General features: G+C 34.1%; 1 protein-coding gene across 2 annotated transcripts in view; it reads right to left on the bottom strand.

The window, feature by feature from the left end:
• The window catches only part of Cop1 (COP1 E3 ubiquitin ligase), a 123,345-nt gene that overhangs the window by 42,541 nt on the left and 60,148 nt on the right, over positions 1-20,656 (bottom strand). For both annotated transcript variants that reach the window (XM_055624553.1, XM_055624552.1), the window contains exons 12-14: positions 6,447-6,590; positions 4,130-4,238; positions 3,743-3,824 (exon numbers count right to left, since the gene is read on the bottom strand). In XM_055624553.1, coding sequence (XP_055480528.1) covers positions 3,743-3,824; positions 4,130-4,238; positions 6,447-6,590 — 335 coding nt within the window. The remainder of the gene's footprint in view (positions 1-3,742; positions 3,825-4,129; positions 4,239-6,446; positions 6,591-20,656) is intronic.

Consider the following 20,656-nt stretch of genomic DNA (forward strand, 5'->3'; position numbering starts at 1 on the left):
GATGAATATTCAATGTAGTAAGTAGTTCTCAAACTACTAACAGGCATGAAGAATGATACTATGGGCTGGGGGTAGTGGTACACATCTTTAATACAAGTAATCAGGAGGAAAAGACAGGTATATCTCTTGAGTTCAAGACTAGCTTGGTCTACTACAAAGTGAGTTCCAGGACATTCAGGAACATACAGAGAGACTTTTTTTTTGGGGGGGGGGGGGTCTTTTTTATCCATAAAGGGGCTACTTACCAACATGTGCCAACCTTCAGTTGATTTATGTCCTTATGATAACAGTTTAAAAATAAATGAGGGCATATATACCGTACTTTATGTATCAGAACTCAATTTAATTTTTAAGGTATATTTTATTAACTTATGTGTAGGTATATACACGGACCTGAGTGTATAGATATATACACCAAATGTATGCAGGAGCCTGTGTGGAGACCAGAAGCGGCTGTCATAACCTCTAGAACTAGAGTAACAGATGGTTCTGAATTGTCATGTAAGTGCTGAGAACTAAACATAGCAACAGAAGCAAGAACTCAATTGCTGAGTCATCTCTCTAGCCCCTCAATTATGTTTTAATGTTGTCTCTGAATATAACACTTGTGTGAGTTTTTGTTTTTAAAACAACAAAGCAGATTCATTCAATTCATTCAATCATATACTCTTGATTTCCCTAGCTTCTGCCCTAATAGACACAGGGATTGACAACAAAGAAAGTACGTCAAGACTGCTTGACAGTATCCTACAGAAAAAGTCACTGATAACCTATATCCTCGGACAGTTACTACAGGTTCTATTGGCATATGTGGGACTTCAAAGACAGATAAGATTCCTTAACACAATGAACCAACTTTTACTGCAAGTAATTCATTGACTTATTACTAAGAAGTATAAAGAAAAAAAGTCCTTTTAGCAATTTTGTGGCTATTTCTTTGGGTAACTAAATGGGACATACTTTTTTCTTCACCAATCTACTTCTTTGTTCAGATTTATTTTTAAAGTGTGTGTGTGTGTGTGTGTGTGTGTGTGTGTGTGTGTGTGTGTGTGTGTGTACATGTGAGTACAGATGCCCTGGGAGGTCAGTTGCTACAGCCCCTGAAACTGGAAACTGAAATGTGCTCTTACCTGCTAAATTACCTCCCCAGAGACTGTGCTTGTGTCACTTTAAAGATCTATTTTTATATCTACCCTTATGTAGTTTGCAGGAAAAAAAGTGACAGGAAAAATGTTACATAGAACATACAAATAAATAAGACTTCCATATTTCTATCTCATAACCCATAAAATAAGAAAACCAAGAAGAAAAAAATTAGTGCAATATGGAAATCCAGAACAAAGCTACCAAGTGTGTCCTAAATGACACTTATTTAGCTCTCTATAGAAGCCAAAGTGGAGATTCTTCTCAATGCCTATGAAATATTTACCAAGGTAGTTCATAAACTGAACTACAAAACAAATGTAAAGGAATTAAAATTATATAAAATGTTTTGTACCTATATTGTTAAGTCAGCAGATTTCTGAAAATTTTAAGTCTGAAAAATTTATAAAAAAAAATTTACAACACATTTTTAAAATATCCATAGCTAAACAAAACACTCAAAAATAAATCACAGAATTAGAAGCTGAAACTAAAAACAAGTATTAATACTTGAAATTTTAAGATTAGTTACAGCAGTGCTTAAAGGAAAGTGTATGAAGAAAACAAAGATTAGAAGGTCTCAAGTCAGAGACATGAACTTTAAAAAGGATGAAATGATGAAATAATTATATAGCAATACAGAAATAATAATGAACAAAACACAATTGGGTCTGAACAGCTTCCCTATGAACATCCCATTTTTTACAGAAATAGAAATTAGTATGTATATAGAATGCCAATGGACCCCAAACAACCAAAATGATCTTCAAAGTATCAAAGATGGCAGTTTCCTACTTCTTGATTTCAATACAGCACTACAATTATGAAAACAATGTGATACTGGAATAAATACATACACAAAAAACAATGGCATACAATAAAAAGACAGGCTAAACCTTTGAATGTACAATGTAATTATTTTTGTTAAAAGTTCCTAGACTACTCAATGGGGAAATAATAATATTTTTAGTAAGAGACATTAGAAATTTAGGCCATTAAAGTTGTACCCTTAAAACACATACAAATTAAAATGCTTCAAAGATATAAATGTTAGACTTATTATAAAACTAACAGAAGAAAATGAAGAAGAAAAGCCTCATAACAATGAATTTGGCAGTGACTTTTCAAATATGCTAAAGGAATAAACAACAAAAGGAAAAACCTGACTTCGTTAAAAAAAAAAAAAACTTAAAAAAATTTTTAAGCACCAACTTCTATCAAAGGTATAAAAAAGGCAACCCATAGTCAAAAACCATACCTGGGTTAATACTTAGAATATAAACATAACTCTCATTTCAATCAAAATCACGGATATAAAGATTAGAATTTTGATTTTAAAGGGGAAGGGATAAGTTACACATATACTTTAACAAAGATAGCTGAATAACTGACATACACATATTAAAAAAGATGTTCAGAAGCACTGAACAGTAGAAAAACTAAAAGAAAAGCTATAGTGAATTGCCCCCTTTTACCTTATACTCCTTTTACATCTTAATTATTTAAACATAGTAAAAAAAAAAAAAAAAAAAATCCAGAAGGCTGAAAGGCATGAAGGGAGGCAGGTAGGCAAAGAAGAAAGTGAGTATGAAAGAAGAAAAAGAAAAAAAGTGTGGTGGTAATAAAGGAAAGGGAAGAAAAAGACGCAGTAAGTTGGGCAGGTAGGCAGGCAAATCAAGACTAAAAGGCTAAGGAAATAGGAAGTGTTAACAAGGATGTACAGAAAGCATACCACTTAGGCACTATAACCATTTTATATCAAATCTTACATGATACATCCTCCATGAAAGATATGGTGATAGTTCTAGAAAAAAGGATCTACAGATCACCATATGGTAGAACAATTTCACTTCTGAGAATAACTAAAAAAAATTAAATTAATATATTTGCACATATATTCATGTAGATAGTAATATTACCCACAATAGTCATAAATTAATATACAAAAAGGCATTTTTATATATTAAAAAGAGTGAAGGAAAAGCATAATATATGAAATAAAGGCTCCAATTCTAGGGCTATTATTTAGCGGCTAATCTGGAAGCTATACAAACAAAAGAATGAAAACTGGGGAAAGAAAATTAAGGTTACTCTTTTAAAAATCCATTTTTAAAGCTTTAAATGATTTTCACTTATATGATTATATGGGTTGATGTGTGTACATGTGTGTATATACATGAGGAGGCTTAAAGGAATCAGATCCTTTGGATTACAAGTAGAGAAGAGACTTGCTTGGCTAATTCACAAGCCAACATAGGAGGGGACACAAGGTCTCCAATTTTCCCAGTGTGAAATATCACAGAGTTTTGTTTGATAATATATTCTTTTGCTTATTTAGTTAACTGGAACACAGTATTTTCTAACCTTGTGTTTCATAGAATAATTTTGTTAAAATACAAAATGTTCACCATTATCATCTTTTCAATACAGCCACTGTTGAATCAGTTAATTTCAGGAGTACATAATTTTTATTTTCTTCTAAAATTTTCTGAGATGGTCTATTTGATTTACAAAGATGGGAGTTTCAATAAATAACTTACACAGCAGCCATGAGAAGTTCAGGGGAGTGGGATCTTCTAAGTGAAAATAAGAACAGTACCTTTTGCATCATCAGAACCTGAAGCCAAGAGTTTAGGATCCATCAGATTAAAGTCAACACTCCAACACCTCTTTTCATGTTCCTTGATATAGAAGAAAGAAAATTATTGTTATGGGGTGGTGAAACAGACTACAGTCAGAAAAAAAGTAAAGACACTGGAGGAAAGCCACATTTACTAAAATCAATGCTTCTGTAGATGTATTGATAAATTCTAAAATTAAAGTATAAGAAATCCTTTAGAAAAGCATTTAGTACTATCATAGTTATAAGTATAAAAATACTAAGCAGTAGTTGGAAATTTTAATTATAAGGCACATGCATACTTTAAGGTGTTAAGAAAACAAAAATATATAATTGTTTTAACATACAGTCAGTGTCCATATTTACCTGATAGACCTTTGACCTTTGTCCTGTGAATCCATCCCATAATATAACAGTGCCTTCATAATCACTGCTGGCTAGAAGGTTCTTATGGTAACTACTCCAACTGATACAGCTGAATGAAAAAAAAGCTAAAACTTTACAATGGTAAATAAATTAACAATGGGGCAAAATGAATTCTAGTGTGTTCAGGAAGATGAACACTCATCAAATTGTTTATATCAGTTTACAATCATTCAGAAACAGACATTAGAAATATCTAGATTTTCTGATTGCCAGTCAACTATCAAGTGCTGAAAGTTTACCACTTTTTATTTTGATCACAAAGTGTATGACAGATATGTGCTGAGAGCTTCTATCATCTGTTCCACAAGAAGAGCATTAAGTATTAGCGCCAATGATGAAGGCCCGGGTGGCTCAAAGAATGTTACAGCAAAATGACAGATAGGAAAGACCATTGAGCCCCTATATTCACTTGTGCCGAACCATATTAACCTAAATAAATAAGTCTGAATTGGATTTCAGTGTTTTACATTCAAAAGGTCTTGACCAATACAACTTATGATTAAAATTCCAATTAAAATCACACAATAGATTCAAAGTTGTAACATTTATGATTTTAGCTATTCTCCAAAAGTCTGCAACTAAAGCTGTAAACTATCGTTGAGACATATACATGTTTAAGTCCTGCATAGTAAAATGTGTGTAGTCATGAACAAGGCACTAAGAAAAGCAGGTAATATCCAAGAATGTAATTTACTCTCTATTATATTTATGGCAAATTTTAGGATTGGAAGGAGATCATTTGCATTTTAAACTATACTCAGTTTCCCATTATGGATTCAGAAAAACCTGCAATCTAATTCCAGATATACCTGGCACTGGAACTTAGTTTATTTCATAACTGGTAAAAACAAACTGGGCAACTCTGTTGTGCTTAGGTACTGGTCCTTCAGCCCCGTAGGTTTTGGCCTTCAGCAATTTCGGCTATTTTCTGAAACGTGCCATAAAGTACTATGCATTAACACGAGTCATGACAGAGCAGGCAGTAGGACATTTAAACTCTAATTACGTTTTCCTCATGGTGATAACGATTATGAATCTTTAAAATAAACCAAGTCTTCTGCTGAGTGTTACTGTGACGTTTTAAAGGACAATTTTATACAACTGATATTATTGCAATGGGCCCATGCTAAGTAAAAAGGGGTTAAGAGTGCAGACTCTACAATTAAACTCCCTCAATATGTAACCCTGTACGTATTAGCTAGAGCATCTCAGGCAAATATTTACTTTTGGTTTGAGCACCCTTCACCTATAAATGCGGCGTTAATGGTAACCATCTCAAATAACTGTTAAGTACTTAAGACAACACCTAAAACATGAGCATTTACTCATTTTTGCAATATATTCTCTGCTTAGGAGATGGACTATATGGTACCACTGATGAATGGCTTCATTCATATACTTGTGGATGAATTAGGAAATAAACAAAAAGAATACTAGTTTATTACTAATATCATTAAAACCATATATAACACATATAACTTGGATTCAAAATCTTTAATGCAAAATGTTTCAGATTCCAAAACATTCAGAGCACCAAGTCTGCTACCTAAATGTACACAAACCCTGTTTCATACTAAAGTATGTGAAGATGCACATCCAAGGGAAGTGAAGTTTGGGCTTAGATTTAAATCTCGTATCTGAGCTTTCTCACAATATACACAAATTAAAAAAAAACAAACCAGAAACACTTCTCCTCCCAAACATTTCAGATAAAGGACACTCAAACTCTGTGTGCTTATTTATCTCAAAGTAAGAAAGGTACACAGATGACTGATTTCTTTTCGAACCTACACTAGTATTCAGGTGCTCTTGAGAACAGCTAGGGAAGCTTTTTTTTCCCCTGTGGGAATAGAGGGGAAAAATAAAAGGAAAAGGAAAAAGCACAAAAAAGAAAGGTGAAACATGTCAGTTCAGCACTGCTATGAATTATAATTCTTACTGAATTACACTAAATATTGTTACTTCAATGAAAAACAAAATATCTGTGTGAAAAAAATCTTAAAAGTAGAAACGACTATAATATTTAGACATGTACATACTATGGGGATTATTCCTGATGTGCAGATACTATTCATAGATAACAATAAATGATAATTCTCACAGAAAGAAAACAAACTTTACAGGAAAGAGGTATTACTCTGCTTTCTATCAACAAGGCATCCTCTCTATACAATCAAAGCATACTTTGAATGAGTAAGGAGTCTCATGGGAAAAATAAAAATCTCACACTCATCACTAATACAGAGAAGAAAAGTACCTGATTTTGGAATTGCAGGTCATCTCATTCTCAGGGTAATGAATATCCACTGCATCCTGGATGACTGTGCCATATTCATAGACCTTAATCTTCTTTGTAACCCCAGCAATTGCAAAATAGTCACAGTCCCGGTCAAATTCAATACTAAAGAGGAAGAAAAGCACACATTTCATGTGACACTATGTATCCAACCTTGTGATATTATATATAGCACAATTTCAGGATTTTAAGGTTTTTTTTCTTTCTTTCTTTCTTTCTATTTCCCCAGTGCCAGGGCTTGAACTCAGAGCATATATGTATACTAGGCAAGTATAATACTTCTGAGCTATGCCCCCAGCTGGAATTTTCTATTTTTAATATCTATCTCTACAGTAAGACAATTTTCTCGAAATATCTTCAGTTTCACTAGCCCACATGTTCAGAATAAGTCCTCAAGACATCAAATTACAAGAATTAGGGAACTGTATAGCGTTGTAACTGTCGAGGTGAACTTCTGTTCCTAGGCACCTGACATGTTTTTCAGTTTAGCTTTAATAGCCATATTACATCTTAGTATGGAAATCTTTAATGGTTTGAAATATTACAAGTGTTCAAAGAAAGTTACCAATTATTTTTTTCATAAATTCTTGTTATTACTATTTCAAGTTATGTTATTTTAATAAATAAATCAGTGTATACGCAAAATTATGGAGGCAATTGGGTGGTGACAAACTGACAGAATATTCATTAAAAAACAGAGGAACTAAATTATCATTTACATTCCCTCAAGTCCACTTCTTACTCCCAAAACAAATACTATCTCTCTGAATTACCGAGCAGTAATGCACATTCCTTAATGCACAAACAGGGGACACTCTGAAAACCCTCTTCTCCTTTTATCGGATTTAGAGAATCCTCTCTGCTCTTACAACTTCTTATATATACAAATTCCAAAATAAACTACTACAATGCAAAATATAACCTGCAGCCTTAATACTTACCTTACAAGCTAGAAATCTATTTTGCCAAATGCACATAAAAACTGAAATGAACCACCATATTCAAATACTTCTAAGTGTCCTTCCTAGAGGTTGAGTTGTAATTCCAGAGAATATAGAAGAATTCTCACTGATGTATAATTACTAATTTTCATGACTAACATAGTAAAAAGTCATTACTATTATCAACTTTTTAGAATACTGAGGGTTACATGAAGTAATCTGCTCAAAGTTAGCATGCTTTTAAGTGGTTTGAGATAATATTGAGCATCAAGTAGTTGGACTTCAGAGTTGAGGATAGTAATTACTAGGCTAAATCACAAATCAACTCCCTTAAGTGCAAGTCTATATAAAGTCTAAAGTTCAAGACTCAAAATTTAATAAATTTGTTTATATGTTTTCTGTACCTACATATTTTACCCCCAATAAGTGGACACCGTGATGGATATACCAGACATTCATTAAATACATATAAATGCATACAACCGCATTATATACTTGTATAAATGTGGTATTAGGAATGCTTGCTACATGATACACTTTAATGGATTACCTGTGAAATACTCATGCAGAATTGACTAAGTTACTATTTAGTTAATATTTAATAAGAAGCTTACTGAGCTGATTAAGAAAGCATAAATTAAAATTTTCTTATAGAGACATTTAAATACTTTCATTACAATATATATTAATATTTATACAACATTAATTGAACTGCTGCCTCAGCTACCATTCCGTGTGCTATAGTGCTATAGATTCTAACACCATAATTACTTTTAATATATGCCAACACACACACACTCATACACACAGACATACACACACAGCACACACGCATGCACCCCCCAACCACTGATGAAGAAATGGTACTAGTGTTAGTTAGTTTTATATCAACTTAACCCAGGTTGAATTACTTTGAAAAGGAGAATTGCAATTGAGAAAAGGACCCCACAAGATTAGAGTAGCCTGTAGGCAACCCTGAGCAGCATTTTCTTAATTAGTGATTGATGTGAGAGGACTCAACCCACTGTGGGTAGTTCCAACATGGGCTGGTAGTCCAGGGTACACTAAGAATGCAGGCTAAGCAAGCTATGGACAGCAAGCCAGGTAAACAGCATTCCTCAATGGCCTCTGCATCAGCTCCTGCATCCAGTTTACTGACTTTTATGAGTTCCTGCTTTGACTTCCCTTAGTGATAAGACTGTGCTGTAGACCTATAAATGGCAACAAACCCTTTTCTTCCCAAATTAGCCATGGTAATTTTATCACAGCAATAGAAACCATAAGACAGTACTGTTGTTAAAAGACAGCTATTAGATCTGAAATCTGGTCTTTAAATGAGGTGATTTAGGAATGCCTAATACTTCAAGTAAGAGCCAGTTATATGATCCTTGAATACATTCCCTCAACTATAAACAGATACTACTAAGAAATCAAAAGTACCCTTATGCACAAGTGAAAGTACTTAATTAAGAACAGGCAACCTATTATAAAAAAGTTTAAGCATTAACCTGTTATTAATTTGAAAACACTTCAGGGAAAATTGGCTAAGAGACCTAAATGATGACCTATGTAGTCTTTATTTACAAATGCTTCCATACATCCTTTTCTTTTCTTTTTTAAATATTTTTAAATATTTATTTATTATGTACACAGTGTTCTGTCTGTTTGAACACCTGCACGCCAGAACAGGGCACCAGATCTCACTATAGATGGTTGTGAGCCACCATGTGGTTGCTGGGAATTGCACTCAGGACCTCTGGAGGAACAGACAGTGCTCTTAACCTCTGGGCCATCTCTCCAGCCCCATCCTTTTCTTTTAGCAGAACAATTATTTAGGTTCTTTACCTTACTCTTAACTTGCTTCAGAGGCTAGCTCTACAACCATTCACACAGAGGTAGACTCAGTGGGTTTTTTGTTTTGTTTTTTAAAGTATCCAAACTTGGGAGAGGTAGACAGAAATCGAAAGAAGTACAGGGGAAGAGGGTGGCAGGTAGATCTGATAAAAACAAATTATATGTTTGAATATTATAAATGAAACTGTCATTAATAAAAATTCAATTTCATAGGATTTGTTCTGTATTTCAAACATATCCTTTTCCTTAGAAAAGACATACTTAAAATATGGAAAAAAATGCATGTTCTTTCACATTTTGCAATTTTCAATTGTTTAAAAACATGATTTATTTCAGCAGTTGAAAACATAATTACACTATAAGAAACCGACATATCCTTTGTCAAAAGGGCCATAAGCCAAGTGACTAAGCAGCAAGGCAATAGACCATAAAGCACAGCTGATTAGTGCATCTTTTCAATACAATGTGGCACAGCAGTGCAAAGTTGTATGTGCCCAAGCAGTTAACTCTGTCACTAGTCTCACAGTCTGTTATATGTTTATGCAATTATAAAATAAGTATTAACAAACAAGGTAGATTAATATCACCAGACACTAGAACCCAATTTATCAGAACACAGAACAGTTGTTAAAATTCTCATTCACAAAATAAATAGATAGATAGATAGATAGATAGATAGATAGATAGATAGATAAATAAATAAATAAATCTCATTTACCATATCAGTGTGCCTCAAGACCCTCAAGGAGCTATAATTTCTAGAAACAGATCACAGACTTAGAAAGTGATTATTATAATAAAAAAGATATTGCCAGGTCTTTAGAGATACAAACACAGGCAAAATCCATTAAAACTGGTGTCATTCAATAGACTTCCTCCTAAAGCAGTAGGTGCTAATAAGTTAACACCCCTATAATACATAGTACACTGAGTGTTAAGCATTATTTTAAACACTATACATAAGTTAAACTCCAAATATCCACAATGCAGATGTGAAGTCTTTTGGTGTAGATTATGCCAAATTAGTTATTAATTTTCAAGTAATTAAAATTCAAGGGATTTAATTTCAATCTATGCTCTGTCATTACTCAAGATGACCATTTTAATGAGAACAAATCAGCTTTTTTTCAAAGAACATATCCAAAGATAAAATGCCACAGAACGACAACATTTACTACAAAAATAAAATATTAACTGGGAGCCAAATTAATGGGGGAAAAAGAAATGGTAGCCTTAAGGATTTTCAATTAATAGAAAAAAATAACAAGTACAAATGAATGACAAATAAAAGACAAAGCAATAGAAGTCAATGATAAGTCAGGCTCAAAAGAACAAAGTGAAGCATGAATATTCTTAGCGATCAAATATCTAAATGTCCTGTTTTCTGCTGGCTGATGGAAAAACCTAGGTACAATGTTTCAGGAAACTAAAGAAACAAGTATTGGATGTGCACTAATACTAACACAGACTACTATAAAAGCCCCTTACCAATCTAATCCTATTCTTCTCTTTTCTACTTTTTTTTTTTTTTTTTACTTTTACTAATGGCGTGTGGGTATGTGTATGCATACATGTGCATGATATGTTTACCACATGCATACAGATGTCCAAGGAAAACACTGTATCTCCAGAACTAGTTACTGGTGACTGACTATGAGCTGGAAACTGAACCCAGGACCTCTGCAAAAGTAGCAAGTGCTTCTAACAGCTGAACCATGTTTTCAGTCCTTCTAATCCATTTTAAAGAAGGAATTAATTCCTTAACCAGATTTGGTGACAATTATTTTCTATTATATCAAGCCTTAAATTTAATACTATGAGATCCATTACAATGAAGCTTGAATGCTCTCTTAAAATTTATTTAAAAAATTATCTTCAGGTCATGAAACAATGATGGATCCGTGAGAGCTTTATATGGACATGATTAGAAAGCTCGGGCGCAGGAGGCTCAGATTAGGAAGACTGGTGGCCCTATTTTATTTTATTTTCGAGCCAGGAATAGATAACTCTATGGAGACTGATAGTCCCAAGCCAGAAGTCAGCAAGTCTCTGGAACGGAATAGTTTCCTCTTTGTCAGGCAGTTCTCAGGTCCGGTGGGACATCATTGCATACGCCTTTGTCCTGTCTCATGTTTAATACTGAGCAAGACTGGAAAGCATTGGGGTGGGTCTTTTAGCAACAGACCTCAGTGCTCCAGCTGCTTCTCGTGCACCTCCACATCTTCAGAAGATGTCAAGGGTGACTTAGACATTAGCAATCCAAAGATTGGGAACTCTCCTGAGGGGGAACCTGCCTGGCCTGCAGATGGTATCACTAATGGTGCTCAGAAGCAGCTCCAGGTATACAAAGAAATGATTCGACCTTTGAGCGGCTGATCCTTGACCTTGCTAGGTGCAGCACCAGTTCAACAGAATAAAGCTTTTCATTAGTTAAAAAAAAAAAAAAAAAAAAAAAAAATATATATATATATATATATATATATATATATATATATATACCACTCAAGTGTATACAGAAAAAAAAAGTAAGCTTCCCATTTCAATCTTTCCAAATACGTAATTAAGTGTCCTACCTAAAAGCAATGGGGTAGGTTCAACCTATGAATCCTATCAGAAATTTCCTAAACATAAACAAATATAAAAGAATGTGTGCTCTCTTTAGAATTCAGTAGACGGGATGAAATTACAGCATTTACACCATGGTGTCTCACCTACTAGTATTTCTTGGCAATCATTCTGTATCAGCATGTATCAGAGCCACCACCTTTCCTTGCAGTGGTTGTGCAAAATTCGGTTATAAGAATGTGTTTTAATTTATCCAAACACTGTATCATTAAAGATCCATTTAATTTTTATTTTTGTTACTGTTGTTCTTTTGTTGTGGTTTGAAATAGGATTTTATATAACCCTGTCTGGCATAAGTGAGGATGACCTTGAACTGTTGATCTTCCAGCCTATACCTCCCAAATGCTAGGGATAACAAGCATGTACCAACACATCTAGTCCTTATATTGATTTTTGTTTTGTTTCTTTGTTTTGTTTCTATTTTGAGACAGGTTTTAAGTAGTCTGGTTGTCCAGACTACTTATGTAAGTTAGAGAACCTCATCCTTCTACCTCCAGAGTGCTGGGATTAAAAGCGTGCACCACTACACCTAGCTGATTATGTTATTGTTAAATAATACCTAATACTCTTCTATAGTTGTCATTTCTCATGTATTTGAGAATATCCTTAAATATTAAGTTCTAGATGAAATTTTGCACATTTTAATAAAGTAAAAAAAATCAAATCATTCTCAACTCATAAATGTCATAACCACCTCAATTTCTTATTTTTTGATCCATTATTCTAACAGAATAGATGAACTCGTGTCTTTCATGCTATACATGATTTCTTCCACTGAATTTCCCTCTGAAATTTCCCATCTCAGTATCACCTGTAACACTTAGTACCACTCTTTTTTCTACCAAGCCATGCATTCTTAGAATTTTTTTAAAGTTTACTGCCACTCTGCAAATTTTTTTTCTGTCAAATATTCCAACAAGTATTTTTCTTAAATATTCCAACAACAGTAAAGATGATTATTCTAATAATACGATTGATCAGTTTACTTTCCTCTCTGCTAAAGATCTCTTTTTCTCAAGTTCCATAACATAAAACCACTACCTTACTCTACACTTTTAGAGCTGACTATACGCCCCCTCCCCCACTGATTCCTTGTCAAAGCACTTCCAGACAACTATCTCCCTTCTAAAAGTGGACTCCAGGTTTCCAACAACCCTTTAAGGCTTTTATCTGCTGTTAGTTACACATACACTTCCTTCATCACCTACCAACAACTATATGGACAAAATTTACCTCCCTCATATACAACTGTATTTCTGATTTTTCACTCCATACTTGACATGATGGAGAGAAAACATGCAACACAGCTACAGAAAGGAAAAACCGAAACATCAGCAGCAACAATAAAACCAACCAAATATGCAACTATGACTACTATATACTACCCTCAAATTAGGCATCATTATTGTCCACCTTCCTAAAAAATTCCCCTCATCTACTTATTCTCTAAATGACATAGAAGAAAGTTTCATATGGTTCACCCTTCTTAAATTTCTTGCTACTTCACAATCACTCCTACCAGACTTCTCTGCTCTTTATTGAAGTTACAAACATTGAAGGTGCTGTTTGCTTCTTCAGTGGAGCACTTCTTTTTATATTCCTTCATAACTAAGTATTTACGTAAGGAATGTATTCTTACCACGTTCAATTACATACATGATATACAGCACTTTCATCAGTCATTTGACTTCCATTTTGACCATAAACTGACAAAAAGTTTTAAATTTTCCTTGTGATAGGTTTTTCTGTTTTCTAAGATTGTTATAAACATGCCACTCCATTATGATCAGGGATACTTTACTTTGTGTAATTTTAAAGTTTGGTGTATTATCTAGATTGTAAACATTTTCTATTGTTCCATGGGTAGTTATATAAAAGAACGTATATTCTTTGTCAATATTTGTGTATGTGTTCTGGCTTTACCAGTTATGCTATTTAAGTCTTCTATAGGTTTTTTTTTTTTAAGATTTATTTTACATATATGAGTGTTCTATCTGCATGTACACTTGCATGTCAGAAGAGGGCATCAGATCCCATTATAGATAGTTTGTGAGCTACCATGTGGTTGCTGGGAATTGAACTCAGGACCTCTGGAAGAACAGACAGTGCTCTTAACTGCTGAGCCATCTCTCCAGCCCCTTCTATATGGTTATTTAATTTTGTTGAACTTTGTCACAGAATCATGTCTGATCTGATTTGGTGTCTTGAACAGTTAAATGTTTATTTTCTCTTACAGCTTTTTAAAAATAAAAATATTAATTACTAAAACTCCATTCTATTAGTTACTTTTCTGTTGTGATAATAAAAGGCCACAATCAAGGCAACTTGGAGAAGGGTGTATGCACTGTACAGTCCCAGATGGTTAAGAGTCTTATCATGGTGGGAAAGCATGGCAGCAAACAGGAATGGTGCTGGAGGTAGAAGCTGAGAGCTTATATCTGAGCCTCAAGAGGGAAGCAGAAAAGAATGAACTGGAAATGGTACATAATTCTGAATTCTCAAAGCCACCCTCCAGTGGCATCCTTCCTCCAGCAAGGCTATACTTCCTCAGCCTCCTGATATAGTGTCACCAACTGGGGACAAGCATTCAATTGCTCAAGACTAGGGGGAATATCACATTCAAACCATCACACTCACCACGGACTATACCTTCATGATGTATGAATAAAGAAGGAAGTAACATGGGGGATTGAAATCTCATGTTTTCTGGGTTGACATAGACTTTATTTTCAGTTTTCAAAGTTGTAAGTTTTAAAAGCTACATGCAAAGACATTTATGATTTGATGTACTGTGAAAATATTTTATTTTTGAAATGTTTCATCCATTTATGATTATCAATCACACTTGTTTTCTTTTATAGCTGTTATTTTGTGAAACTTACTGTTTCAACTACATTTTTAACAAAGTTCTTTCAACTTTGTGCCATGTATAAACAATGATATGAGCACAGAACAAACTTGACAGTTAAAGACAAAATGCTCAGCATTTTCAATACTTTGAACATTCTGAACCTATTCATTTTAAGTGTAAAGATATAATTATTTTACCTAATAAACATGTACCTGTCATGAAACCAAAAACCGATTCCAAATACATATTTGCTAGGTAAACGACCTATTGTTTTTAATATTTAATAATAATATATGATCACTATAGTGAATATGTATATATAAACATCTACTTATATATAAATACATTATATATTATGTTTATATAAATAAATATCTAATATTTATTGCTCTTTAAAATGTGACAAATATCAGGTATTGTAGAACCTAGACCTAACTTCCATCCTTTCAGGACCATGACATCATTTCCTTATCAGACCCCATATATGACTTTTACTGGAATTCAAATGCTTGTAAACCTAAGAATATGGCAGCAATAGATAGCAAGAGCATAAGCTATAGCAGAGCTCATTCTTACAGCTGCTTCACAAAGAATGATAGTGTAGGCTACCTCAGGCTTTGGAGCTTTTTTGAAGCCTATCTCACCAAAAGAAGTACTGCCTTTGAGCTTAAGGCAACTTCACATGTAGTTATGGGCCATCATTATTTTGATCAAGCCAGTTCTAAGAAACAATACAGTTTGCTTTATTCTTTAAGCAAACCTTACTTTTGACAGATATCTGCTCCCATTTTATTGGAGCAACCAGAATTTCACAATTTTGAAAAAGGATTCACCATATGGTCTTGTACTTCATCTCTTCCAAGTGCATTCCCTGTAACATTCATACATAGATTCTACCTTTTAAAAAAGATTTTATTTATTTATTATGTATGCAATATTCTGTCTGCATGTATACCTACATGTCACAAGAGGGCACCAGATCTCTTTGTAGATGGCTGTGAGCCACCATGTGGTTGCAGGGAATTGAATTCAGGATCTCTGAAAGAGCAGTCAATGCTTTTAACCTCTGAGCCTGGATTCTACCTTTTAGAAAGTATTATAAACCTGATTTTTTTTTTCTTCTAAATGGCGATAAGCCATTTGGTCATAATATTTAATCTAAATCAAGTCACTATAACTGCTATGAAGTGTGCTAGGAAGAAGCAATATGTGCTCATTTATTTCAGCACTGTTGGTGTTCACATAAAACTTTATATATATAGCTTAATTAGCACAGTACCTTTCTAGCAAACAGAAATTCCTGGGTTCCATCCCAGCAATGCACAAAAATGGGTAGTACATGCTAGTCATCCTGGCACTAAAAAATGGAGCCATGAGGGCTACAAATCAAAAGGTCACCTTTGGCCACACAGCAAGTTCAAAAGGACAGGCAATAAAAAGCACTATGAATTTACTTATGAAAGTTAAAATTGAAATTTCATATAAATATCGCACCAAAAAAATAGTACTCATTTAGTTTTTAACATGTTCACGTATAAAAACTATACTTGATCTGGGCTACCTAAAATCAAGCAACAAGCTAGAACTATCTTAGCAGGTATTTGCTGATCATTATGCTGGCTTAGTGGACATATTCATTACATAGGAGAGGTACTAAATTGAAGCTACATCTTAAAAGTCCCCATATATTTTTATTTGATTATTTTATCAGCTGGTTCACGTTGCCTTTAGTTCCATAAATCCACAAGATTTTGCTTTAAAACAATTACTTTCTAGAATATTTATTCTGCCATTCCCTCTGGCTATCAGCAAATAGCTGGGCCAAATACATGACCTGACAGACTATAATGAAACACTACCATGAATGTCAAGTGCTTAGTATTGTAAAATGTTTTTCCCCCTCTTGGGGCAATTAAAACACAAGCTGCGTCCTCAAACCCTTAAAGATTAATACACTGATAATCAACTCTGATTCAGCAAAACTTATAAAGCATAAACTAAATTTATTTAAGTCAGTGGTTCTTAACCTGTGGGTCGAGACCCCTTTGTGTGTGTGTGTGGGGGGGGGGTATCGAACAACCCTTTCACAGAGGTTCCAGAATACACAGATACTTACATGATTCATAACAGTAGCAAAAATACAGCTATGAGGTAGCAACAAAATAATTTCATTGTTGGGGTCATCACCACATGAGGAACTGTATTACAGGGTCTCAGGAAGGTTGAAAACCACTGATTTAAATCCATTCAGTTGTAAACTCACCTGTCCTAAACACCTCTTCTCTGCACAGTAAAATGCTATCCTTTGTGGCTGTACATACCAGAAATCTTTGATAAGATGATAATTTCTGAAATCAAAGGTTAGTAAAATTCATCTACCAAAGCAAGAAAAAGCCAAAATATATCCCCCAAATTACTATGATCATTTATCCTATGGGAAATATTACTTAGTAAGATCAGAGAGGGAGCAATTATAAAAGCAAAAAATTTCAATTCTACAATTCTGAAAACTGAAGTAGAAAATATTTTTCAGTAGTGTCCTCCAGTAGTATTTATAAAGTAAGCAATGGCATCACAATATTAAATACAAATGTCACTGCTACAATGCTTCACACAAAATAATAAAACTATGATATAAGGACTTTTTCATACAACTAATGACTAAATATGAAGCAAATGATTATAGTATAGAAATTTTTTATGATTATTAAAAATGTGTCCCCTATATTATAATAAGGCAGGTATAACAATAAGTTGAGAGAGATTGCTATGAAGTGTTTGTGGGTATGCATAAGGCCAAAACATACACACACGCACATACACACACTCTCTCTCTCTCTCTCACACACACACGAGTATACACGCATATTTGCCCACAAAGAAAAACAATCTCATATTCTCCATTAAGAGAAGCAGATAGAGCACTAAAGAGAAACAAAAGAGAAAAATAAACTTGTCAACTACACCCTGTTACAAAATCAATGGGAAGGAATTCAAATGAAAATAGCTCTTATTCTAAAACTTATATAGACACGCAAGGGAAGTTTTAAATGAAAAACCAATATAACCAGAGAGGATGAAGCTGAGTGGCAGGATGATTGACTGCCATGTGCAATGTCTTAGATTCTATCCACAGCATAAGAAAAAAAAAAGTGAATGAAACTTATAAGACTTTTATTATCTGACTCACTATCTAAATCACAGCAATCAAGACAGAACATGCTAGGTCATAGGCCCAATAAAATTTTATAGACTACTGACATCATGGTCTTCTTAGCTTGTGTAAATATACTCTGCTAGGGGACCCACAGGAAGACCAAGCTGCCTATCAGCTACATATACGTATGGGGCCTATATTTAGTCCATGCATGCTCTTTGGTTGGTGGTTCATTCTCTGTGAGGACCCATGGTCCTGGGTGATCTGTATCTGTTGATCTTCTTGTAAAGTTCTTGTCCCTTCTAGGTTCCTCTATCCTTCCCCCAACTCTTCCACTAGGCTCCCTGAGCTCTGCCTAATGTTTGGCTGTGGATCTCTGCATCTGTTTCGATCTACTTATAGCAGTGGTTTTTAACCTGTGTGCTGTGACCCTTTGAAGGTTTAATGACCCGTTCATAGTCATCAAAGACCATAAAAAAAACCAGATATTTACATTACAATTTACAAGAGTAGCAAAATTAGTTATGAAGTAGCAGCAAAAATAATTTTATGATTGGGGTAACCATAACACAAGGAACGGTACTAAAGGGTTGCAGCATTAGAAAGGATAAGAACCACTGTACTATATATAGGGATGTGAAATTCAAACCAAAAATTCATGTAGTACTACTACATGCTGAGTTAGTTTAAAAGATGCAATTTCAAGTCAATTTTCTTCGGTGGCCACAGAAAACCTAATGGAAAACAAAATGTAAAATGTGGTGTAGCTGCTATATTTAGGGAAAAAGCAGAAAGTGTCTTTCCATAATTTGTTGTTATCAGTTCAGGATGATATAATAATTAAGAGATTGAACCTAGATAAGCCACAAATTTCTATCCTTGTCAATTATGTAACAGCAGAGATAGTGTAAACAAATGCTGCCACCTTGTGGACTAACGGATCTGGTATTAGGCCCACAAAATCAAAAAGGATTTGGTTTAGTACTTTTCCTCTCAGAAAAAGTTTATAATAATAATATTAATTTGTTCTAACAACACTGTTAGTGGTTTTTTAACATTCCTTCATTACAAGAAATCAAACCTTAGAACGAATCACCAATATGCTTCAAAGTACAAAAAAAGTCACCCAAATTATAAAATTTAAAATGCTTTCTCATTTTGGGTTTCATCTTCCTTTCTTGCTACCTGTTAGTCTTCATTTCTTGTTTGCAAAACAAACGTCCAAGTTTGGAAAACTTTCAGTAAGAAATGTTAATTCAATATAATTGAGAGAAAAAAAGGAAGGCTAAATATGCCAATTAACCACCATATCTACTTAAATTTGCAGTATTTTAATTTAAAATATCTAAATGTAAGTGGCCTCACTTTGAATGTCTAATATTTCTAGTCTGAAATATGCCTAAATTTCAACTACTTCTCTTCTAGACTATAAAAATGCTTTGATATGAATGTCGATATGGTAAAAATTTAAGTACGTTTGCTAAAAAAATATAGTAAACTGAACAAAACTAGGTTTTAAACAGGTTAAGAAAATATTCCTTTTGAAATGGACAGAAGACAAGTCCTATATCCCTCAAGTAGAGATGCTGCTTTTGCAACATGCTGATTAAAAAAAAGTTTTGGTCTTGTTTTTAACTGAAAAGAAGATATCATACAGGACAAATTAACAATGATCAGGGACATTAACTGGCATCACAACAGGGTCCAAATATGTTAATATTGGGTCAGTTTATTTCAAAATCTTTTTTTTATTTTTATTTTATCTTGTTTGTTTTTTGAGACAACATCAAACTATGTAGCCCTGGCTGGCCTGAAATTTTCGGTATAGAACAAGTTGTCCTCATACTCATACAGAACTACCTGCCTCTGCCTGCAGAATACTGAGATTTAAGGCATTTGCCACCACACCAGGCTCTTTCAGTTTTGTACTCAAACTACACTTCTAAAGCATTTAACAACCTATGTCATATATTCTTAACAGTAGTTAAAATTTTATGTGATTGGTATATACTCGTTTATATAGACCTACAAGATATGGTAAACATAATGAAGTCTATAACACCTGAAAAAGATAAACAAGAAAGCAGACACGGGGTAAGATGATCAATCCTCACTTAGAAAGACAAATGAGATGTGCATTAGACAAATGACAGGAGTCTACCGCAGAAGGCATCTGAAAGACTCTACCTAGCAGCGTTTCAAAACAGATACCAAGACTCATAACCAAACCTTCGGCAGAAGGCGAGTTAGTATGACGTGGAAAGGACAGGAGCTCCACAAGGACCAAATATATCTGGGCACAGGGCTTTTTTCTGAAACTGTTTCTCCAACCAAGGCCCATGTATGGATATAACCTAGAACCTTTGCTCGGACGAAGCTCGTGGTAGCTCAATAACCAATTGATTTCCCATAGTAAGGGGAACAGGGACTATTTCTGACAGGAACTCAATGGTAGGCTCTTTGACCTCTCCACCCCCCAAGGGAGGAGCAGTCCTGCTAGGCCACAGAGGAGGACTTTGCAGCCAGTCCTGAAGATACCTGATAAAACAGGGTCAGACAAAAGGGGCTGAGGTCCTCCCCAATCCGTGCACTTGGAAAGGGGCAGAGAGGAGCTGAGAGAGGGAGGGTGGGATTGGGAGGGAATAAGGGAGCAGGATACAGCTAAGATACAGAGTTAATAAAATGTAACCAATAATAATAATAATAATAATAATAATAATAATAATAATAATAATAATAATAA

This window comes from Psammomys obesus, unplaced genomic scaffold (genome assembly GCF_907164565.1).
Source record: "Psammomys obesus unplaced genomic scaffold, mPsaObe1.curated_primary_1811, whole genome shotgun sequence".
Classification (NCBI taxonomy): Eukaryota; Metazoa; Chordata; class Mammalia; order Rodentia; family Muridae; genus Psammomys; species Psammomys obesus.